This window comes from Mercurialis annua, linkage group LG8 (assembly GCF_937616625.2).
Source record: "Mercurialis annua linkage group LG8, ddMerAnnu1.2, whole genome shotgun sequence".
NCBI classification, from domain to species: domain Eukaryota; kingdom Viridiplantae; phylum Streptophyta; class Magnoliopsida; order Malpighiales; family Euphorbiaceae; genus Mercurialis; species Mercurialis annua.
This window is the reverse complement of record NC_065577.1, coordinates 30,834,331-30,843,310: the sequence shown is the minus strand read 5'-3', so window position 1 is coordinate 30,843,310 and position 8,980 is coordinate 30,834,331. Positions and strand designations below refer to the sequence as shown.

Below are 8,980 nucleotides of genomic sequence, written 5' to 3'. Positions count from 1 at the left end.
GTTCATGCATGTATGTGGCTATGATTTGCGGTAAATAATAATAATTACCCAATCACCAAACAAGGGAAGATATAACTCAGATTGTGCGGACTGGCATTGGCATACATAGAAAGTTTTTTAACTACATTTTTCATAAATATTTTTTTTTACTATCTTTTAATAAAAAATTACATTTTTTATTAATTTTTATTGAACAAAGGATAAATTCATCCCTAAATTTGGCACGAGATATCAAAAAAAATCATTTTGAAAGCTTTTGGGTCAAACAAACCTATAACTATGTCTAAATGCCTCAAATCTGCTCCTCTCTACTCTTACTCCAAATCTGTTTCTTATCTAACTGTTCTCGTCTGAGAACAGTATGATGGTATGTTAGTATAATTTTAATTTTTTAAATATTTTGACATATAATGTTATCTTTTCGTCAATTTTAAAATCAACCAAAGACTAAATTAACAAGATCAATCAAATGTCAACCGAAAATCAGAACAACATCAACATCTGTATACCACTAGCATTGTAATTATTTGGCAATCAATCATCATTAATTAATCGTGCTATAGAATAAAAAAAACACAACAAAACACAATAAAAATACATGAGTAACACAATATAATTAAAAAAAATTCAAATCTTTAATGTTATAAAAACAACATAATATATTTGATGATTTTTTTTATAATAGTGAAAATTGTTCTCAAAGAAAAAACAGCAAAGAAGCAAAAAAAAAACAAATCAGAAAAATACAAAAGTAGACGATGACAACGAGTAAAACCTACAATGGCGAAACATGGACTATGACAAGAATAAACAGATTTCTGATTGAAGAAAAAAAAAAGAATAATGTGGCGCCGACGAATCATTGGAAAAAAAAACAACTGCAGAGATGACAACAAAAAAAACATAACAAAAAAGAAGATCTAATGGAGGTGATGAGAGACAAAAAATAATTATGAATTTTAATATAATTGAAATTCATTAATTTGAGAAATTTAATTTTTTTAATTAATATTAATTTTATAATAATATAATTAATTAATTTGAGTTGAAGAATGAATTTGATTTTAATTTGGGTTGTTTATCATATGTTTTGGTTGGATGAGGGGTGTTGCCATGTTAGCACTTTACTGAGTTGGCAGTGATGTGGCAGACAACTTGACAAAAGATTGGTTCGATTCAAAAAATGGCTAAATTTTTTTAAAATATCTTAAAATTGACTAAACAGGCCGATTTTTTAAGATTTGAATATAACTGACGAAATTCGAAAATGTTTGGCATTTATTGAGATTAACTATAAGAAATGCGTATGTATATTATAAAGAGTAAATAATAATAACAAAAGCAGTGAAGAGTAGTAACATTGTTTGTTATGGTTGTAAAATATTCTATTATCTAGGAAAGTTAGTTTCTGTTAAAAACAGAATAGCTCTCTCCCCAGTGGAGTCTGATTTTCATTTTTGAAATGGATATTGCTACTCTATGCGAGTCCCTTTCATTGTCAGACGATAATGATCTGGTGGTGTGCGACCTTAAAGAAAAGGCGAAAATTGTTGGTGAGACAAAGATAGCCCACTCATTAGTGGGTAAAGTGTTATCTACGAAGAGAGCGAATAGAAAGGGATTCATATCTTCAGTGAATTATTTATGGAGAACAAAACAACCCATGGTGGTCGAATCAGTTGGGAAAAATTTGTTTGTTATCCACTTTGAGGATCAAGAAGACCGGCGAAGAGTCTTGAATGGTAGCCCATGGAAGTTTCAAGAGAGCGCCATTGCCCTTGAGATTCCAGTGGGAGTGGGAAACTATGCTGATATGAAATTTGAAAAATGGCTTTTTGGATTCAAATTCCATAATATTTTCAATTGATGTGCTTGAAGAGGGAGGCAGGGGCGTCACTAGGAGCTCAGGTGGGGGAGGTGATAAGAAGTTGACCCCGGAGCAACTGGTGATTGTTTAGAAAAGTATATAAGGGTTAGAGTCAAGATTGACATTACTAATCCTTTGAAGAGAGGTCTGAAAGTGCGCATTGATAAAGATGGAGAGATGGTTGTTGCAATGATAAAATACGAAAGGCTGCCAAAATTATGTCTGAAATGTGGAATTTCGGGGCATCTAATTATGGGGTGTAGTATAATTGGCAATAATGCTAAGCAGTTCAGATACAATGATCATATCAGAGCAGGTCCTGTGCAAAAAATTCTCGCAAGTGGAAAAAGACAGATTTCAGAAAGCAATGATGAGAAGTATGAAGAAGCAAAGAATAGTCAGAGGGCTCACGAAAGAGGAGAAGGTTCCCGTATGGTGACTTCCCAGATCATTTTGGTGGAACAAAGGAAAGAGAAAATTCAGACGAGCAAAATTAGTGGAGAAGATCAGGGGGAATCAATACAATCCCTGCTGATAAAGGAAAGTGATAAAATTCAATCTTCTTCTGATTTTTGAATTGCAAAAGGAACTGGGAAGAAGATTGCAGATTCTGCTTTGATTAAGATAGCAATTAATTAGGAAAATGATGTGCATGGAATTGGAGGAGGGGCGCGAAATAAGATTTTTTCAAAATCTGGGCCAGAGGTGCCATGAGGGCTAAAAGTTAAGTCCACCTCAAAAAGGCCTATTTCCAAAGCCATTTAAGAAAAATCAGAAGAAAGGCCTAGCAAAGTTATTCCTTTACTGGATATTACTAATTTGCTCAAGAGCAACAGAGGAGGGGAGGAAGAGGAAAGGAAAACTAAGGAGCCAATGGCGTTATCTCATTCTTGGGACTATGTTGTTGGTGCGATTGATGGAAACTTGGGATCGGCGGAGTCTGCGGAGCAGGCCCGCCGAACACAATGATAGTGTTAAGCTGGAATGTTCAAGGTTTGGGTCCACCTCGAACAATCCAAAACCTAAGAGACTATGTGAAGAAGATCAGACCCAGTCTCGTTTTCTTAATGGAAACGAGAATGGGTAAAAGTAAAGTAGAAAAGGTGGGTAGAGACTTGGAGATGGATTGATGTGCAGTGGTGGATTGTGTAAGGAGAGGTGGAGGTCTTGCGCTGCTATGGAATAAGGTGGGCACGATTTCTATTTTGAGCTTTTCTGTTCACTATATAGATTGTATCTATGAAGATGAAATTGGTAAGAAAGTCAGGTTTACAGGGTTCTATGTGGACCCAATTAAAGCTCATAAGATTCATTCTTAGACCCTTTTGGAGAGGCTTAGTAGTATGTATGATTGCCCTTGGATTTGCTGAGGGGATTTTAATGAGATTCTAAACGACGAGGAGAAAGAAGGGGGAAGGAGTAGACCAGAGTACCATATGAGAAACTTCAAGAACTCTCTGATTAAATGTAAGCTGATGGATGCAGGTACAGATGACAAGGTGTTTACTTGGTGGGGGTAAGAGGGGGAATGGTATTGTGAAGGAGCGTCTAGATAGGTTCACTATCAACCTAAGTCTTCAAAGGTTGTTTCCTGATTATGGGGTTCGTACTCTAGACCATTGGGGTTCGGACCATAGACCCATAGTTTTCTGGAGCAAAAAAGAAGAAGAGAAGAATGGTATTAGCAGTAGAAGAGGAAAGTATAAAAGATTTATTTTTGAAGATGTGTGGACGTTGAAAGAGGGGTTTGAAGAGGAAGTGGAATCTGCGTGGAATGAGTCCATGATGGTAACGAGAGCCGCAGAGCTCCCCATTAAGCTGAGTAAGTGTGTAGGGGCTTTTAATAGGTGGGGTAAACTGTCAATGGGAAAGCTCAGGAAGCAAATTGATAAGCTGAAGGAAGAGATGTACAAAATCCTTAACTCAACTGACTCCAATATATCAGTTGAAAAGGTAAGAGAAATTGAGGGGAAGATGGATGAGCTTCAATTACAGGAAGAAGTGGCTTGGAAACAAAGATCCAGAAGTGACTGGCTTGCTTTTGGTGATAAAAACACCAGGTTTTTTCATCTTAAAGACTCTAAACGAAGGGCCAAGAACAGCATAAAAGGTCTTTAGGATGAAACAGGGGAGTGGGTGGAGGATTAGGAGAAAGTGGCAGGGATAATTCAGAGATACTTTGCTGAGTTGTTTGCTACCTTTAACCCAGCCAAGGAGGAAATATCTGAAGTCCTAGAACATGTGAAATATGGTATTAATGATGACATGAATAATTTGCTTTCAAGCAGGTTCAAAGCAAAGGAGGTTGTCACGGTGCTAAAGGATATGCCATCAACAAAAGCTCCGGAAAAAGATGGCTTTCGAGCCTTATTTTTCCAGAAGTATTGGAGAATTGTTGGAAAGGAAGTCACTGAGGATGGTGGTGATGTGAATTGTATAAATGAAACAATGCTTGCTCTTATTCCCAAAGTCACTATTGCTGATTCTATTACTAAGTTTAGACCTATTAGCCTATACAATGCGATATATAAATTAGTGTCTAAAGCATTAGCTAATAGATTCAGGATTGTGTTGGGGGAGGTAATAGATCATGCTCAGAGCGCTTTTGTGCCAGGGAGACAGATTATTGATAATGCGTTGCTAGGTTTCTAGTGTATTCATGTCATCAAAAAGTCAAAAAGGAAACTAAATAGCCCTATTTCCCTTAAGTTGGATATGTCCAAAGCCTATGATCGGGTAGAGTGGAGGTTCTGGAAGCCATGATGTGCAAATTAGGCTTCTATAGACTTTGGATTAATAAGATAATGAAATGTATTTCAACTGTGCAATTTTGTTTTTCGCTGAATGGAAATGTTACAGGAAAGATTGTTGCTCAAAAGGGTTTGAGGCAAGGGGATCCCCTATCCCCTAACCTTTTCTTAATCTGTGCTCAAGGCTTGTCAAATCTTATTAATGCTGCGGTTGAGAAGAAGTTAATCCATGGTTTAAATTTTGGAGATAGATGCCAGGTATCTCATCTGTTCTTTGCAGATGATAGCTTGCTTTTTGCAAAAGCTAATGTTTCAAAGTGCAGACTTATTAAGGAGATGTTGCAGCTTTATGGTAGAGCTTCGGGCCAGGTTGTAAACCTTGATAAATTAGCTCTCTGCTTTGGTTAGGGAACTGATCAACAAGTTAAGGAGGAAATCCTAGAGATTCTGAATGTTCAGGTTGTGCAGTGTCATGAAAAGTATTTGGGTTTACCTTCAACTTTGGGAAGGAAAAAAGGAACGAGTCTGAGGAGTGTGAAGGAGAAAATATGGCAAAAACTTCAAAGCTGGAGAGGTTCTTTGTTCTTAAAGGAGGAAAAGAAGTATTAATTAAAACAGTCATCCAAGCCATTCCTAACTACCACAGGAATTGCTTTAAATTCCCCAAAAGCTTAATCTCTGAAATTGCAAGTTTGTGTAATAGGATCTGGTGGGGCAGCACTGATGGAAAAAAGAAAATCCATTGGACTATATGGGAAGCCCTTTATAAGCCTAAATGCAAAGGTGGGCTAGGTTTTAAGGACCTGGAATGTGTAAACCAAAGCTTGCTGGCTAAACAAGCTTGTAGGATCTTGAAATTGCCTGATAACCTGTTGACTAAAGTTTATAAATACAGATACTTTAAAAATCAGGATCTCATGAAAGCTAAGTGTCCAAGAAACAGTTCGTACACCTGGAAGAGTATTTTATGGGGTAGACAGATAATGGAGGAAGGTACGAGATGGAGAGTTGGAGATGGTATGAACATTAGAATCTTCAAAGATAATGGATCCCTAAGGAAAGATCTCTTAAGCCAAGAAACCTTAGGACTGTTAATGAAGATTCTTTAGTTAAATCATTGATCACGGATGAGAGGAAGTGGGATGTGGAGATGATTCAGAATAAGTTTAATGAGGAGGATGTGGACTGGATTTGTAATATCCCTTTGGCTAAAACAGAACTGCATGATAATAGGAGATGGCATTATGACAAATCAGGTTTGTATAACGTAAGAAGCGGTTACAGAGTTGCTTGGGACTTGAAAAATCAAGCTTCAAGCTCTGATGGGACAGAGATGATGAGCTGGTGGAAGTTCCTTTCGGGTCTTTCTTTACCTCAAAAAGTGAAAATCTTCTTGTGGAAGTGTTTTAATGATCTCTTACCAGTCAGGGCTGATTTAAGTAGAAGAGGAATGATTGTTGAGAATTTATACTCAGGCTGTAATTGTGCAGGTGAATCTCAAATTCATGCTTTATGGTTCTGCAGGCAGGCCAGGAAAGCTTGGAAACCTTGGGACAAAAGCCATCTATTGTCCCCAGATCAACATTGGAGCATGAAGGATTTGATGTACAGGACTTACAAGGATCTAAAGCAATCAGATTTCAACATTTTTGAAACTATGATGTGGTTGATTTGGCACGAGAGAAATTGCACGTTCCATGGCCAAAAGTGCAAACCAAAGGTGTTTCTAGTTCAGTGGTCAGCAAAATACATCGAGAACTTCCAGGTTGCAAAGAAGTGGACTACGCCAGAAAAAGAAGTAGACAATAATAAGGGGACGCGAAGCTCAGACAAGAGATGGATACCCCCTGCATAAGATAGCTATTGTATTAACGTAGATGCTTGATTCAACAAAAAGGAGAACAAATTCAACACGGGCGTGATTATCAGAGATTGGAGAGGTGAAGCTCAAGCTGCAGGCTGTAAGAAGTATGAAAAAGCAGTTTCAGTGGAGTTGGGGGAAGCTATTGCAATCAGAAATGGAGTCTGGAAGACCCTTTGGGGTATGGCAAACCGTGATTTTTGAATATGAAACGGAAGTTAAAAATTCTTTAAAGCGGAAATAAGAATTTAATAAGAGTTTAAGGGATAGAGGATTGACACAAGAGATTTAGAGTGGTTCGGATCACAACTCGATCCTACTCCACTACTCAATCAAAGATTGAGATTTTAGAATCCACTAAATGGGATAGTGCTTTGAAGATTAGCACAAACTCTACAAGGAGATTTCTAAAAGATAATCTCAAACTCACAATGTGCTTTTTCAAGGATAAACACAAACCTACAAGGAGATTTCTAAGAGATAATCTCAAACTCACAATGTGCTTTTTCAAGGATAAACACAAACCTACAAGGGGTGAGTTTTCTCAAAGATAAACTCTAACTTACACTTGATTTTTCAAGGCTAATCAAGAACCCATAATGAAAACAATAAATGCTCTAACTAACTAGAACAACAAGCAATCAATATGAAGAATTGATGCACAAATAAATTTGAGAGCTTTTGAGTTATTGAGAGCTTTGAGTTTTTGCAATAATTGTTCTAACCACACATATGGGTTAGAACAAGTCTTTTATAGGCTCCTTGATGATGTGTTAAAGTTCCATTGGTCCAAGCCATTTTCTTCCCGTTATAATTCCTTGGGTAACTTCTGAAAATCAGCTCCCAGACATTTTGCACGATCGTTTAAATATATGCACGATCATTTATGTTCAACGGCTATGAAGAAATTTGAAATCTGGGGATCTGCATGATCGTGTAACTCTTTGCACGATCGTTCATTGATCGTTTACACGATCGTTTAGCTCGCAGTAATTGAAGAAGTGCTGAAAAGTGATTTGCACGATCATGCAAAATTTGCACGATCGTGTAAATGGCTGAACTCATTTGCACGATCATGCAAAAGGCTGAACTCAGAAAAACAATTAAAATCTGCGTAAAAACTTAAGCAAAACGTTAGAAAACGATAAATGCCAATTGACTGAATATATCAAAATAAAGGGTACAAAAACACATGGTCCAACATTCTCCCCCTTTTTGATATAGACAAGAAATTGGTCTAAAAACGAATTAAATCATTAACACGAAAACTTCCCCTTAATGTGATAACATCTTAAGGGTTTCTAAATTGATTTTAATTCATTTTTAGACACGATATTTAACATTCGAACGTTAAATTCTTCTCCCCCGATTGGCTATATGCAAAAAGGGCTAAGATAAGTAAGAGACAAATTGATTTTGGCTTCCCCTCACTTTATGCACAAAAGATAAAAGCAATATGTAAGGCATAAGCAATGAATGTTTAAAAAAATAAAACTTAGCAATTTAAGCATAGGAACTTCTCCCCCTTTGTCAAGAACAAAAAGAATGTAAGCATGATTAAAACATGGACAAAGGAGCTAATTGAAAGAGATTTTGAAAACAAATTTTAGTTTCTCATTCAATTGAGGCGCAAGACACGAATTTGATATGCATATCAAGCCTAAAACTCAATTGATTGAACTAATTTGATTTAAATGATTAAAAATATGCAATAATTCATCAATTAAATTACACCAAGGCAAGTCCAATCATAAAAGAAAAGTTTTTAAGCATATCAAAACTTTTAGGAGAATAAGATTTGAAAAAATTGATTCTACCCCTTAAATCAACAATTTTGGAAAACATGGCATAGAAATTAATACAAATTTTACCTAGCTTGCCATTTTCCAAAATCTTCCTTTGATGCTCATAGAAAGCATCCTTCCTCATTGATCATCCACCATATGATTTTGAATTTGATTTAGTGGACATCAAGTGTACCTACAAAGCAAATCATTTAGGTACCCAAACAACTTTGGGTCCTTGGAAGTTAATGTTTGAATAGTTCAAAGGGATTAACCTTAACTGAACTTTTCTCACATAGCAATGAACATTAGTGTGACCATATTTCATACAATAGAAGCATTGAATTTTATGGTTCACATTTGATTGCATCTGAGGTGGCTTGGCTCTAGAGGTCTCATAAGAGCAATCACAAGCATGGAAACAAGATTTAACATTTGAAAATGCATGAGCATGTGAGTTCTTTCTAGTCTTCTTGTTCCACTTGTGACTATATTGAAAAGCATAGTCATGTCTAAAGGGATTTGTACCTTTGTTGCTCTTAGCCTTTTGAGCCAAGAATGGCTTAGGCCTAGGAGTTTGAACATGTACCTTCTTTGCCTCAATTGGTTTGACCAATTTAGGAGGAACTTCTATAGAAGAAGTTTGAGGCAAAGTGGACTTCACGAATTTAGTCCCATTGGAACTAGAAATATTTTGATTATAGCCAAGTCCAAATTT

At 36.4% G+C, this 8,980-nt stretch overlaps 1 protein-coding gene across 1 annotated transcript; it reads left to right on the top strand.

The window, feature by feature from the left end:
- The first annotated feature begins 2,832 nt into the window (after positions 1–2,832).
- LOC126661875 (uncharacterized) lies at positions 2,833–7,032 on the top strand. The gene is made up of 10 exons (XM_050355756.1): positions 2,833–2,970; positions 3,098–3,208; positions 3,353–3,977; positions 4,077–4,511; positions 4,727–4,875; positions 5,026–5,219; positions 5,321–5,634; positions 5,718–6,415; positions 6,515–6,659; positions 6,830–7,032. The coding sequence occupies exons 1-10, from the start codon at positions 2,833–2,835 to the stop codon at positions 7,030–7,032; spliced, it is 3,012 nt and encodes a 1,003-aa protein (XP_050211713.1).
- Positions 7,033–8,980: the final 1,948 nt, after the last annotated feature.

Excerpts from the sequence above, each read along its gene's own strand:
- LOC126661875 (XM_050355756.1), top strand. The coding sequence starts at position 2,833 with ATGATAGTGTTAAGCTGGAATGTTCAAGGTTTGGGTCCACCTCGAACA. Across the intron at positions 3,209-3,352 it reads CCTTTTGGAGAGGCTTAGTA|GTACAGATGACAAGGTGTTT; the intron begins GTATGTATGATT and ends TGATGGATGCAG. Across the intron at positions 3,978-4,076 it reads GGCCAAGAACAGCATAAAAG|CCAAGGAGGAAATATCTGAA; the intron begins GTCTTTAGGATG and ends CCTTTAACCCAG.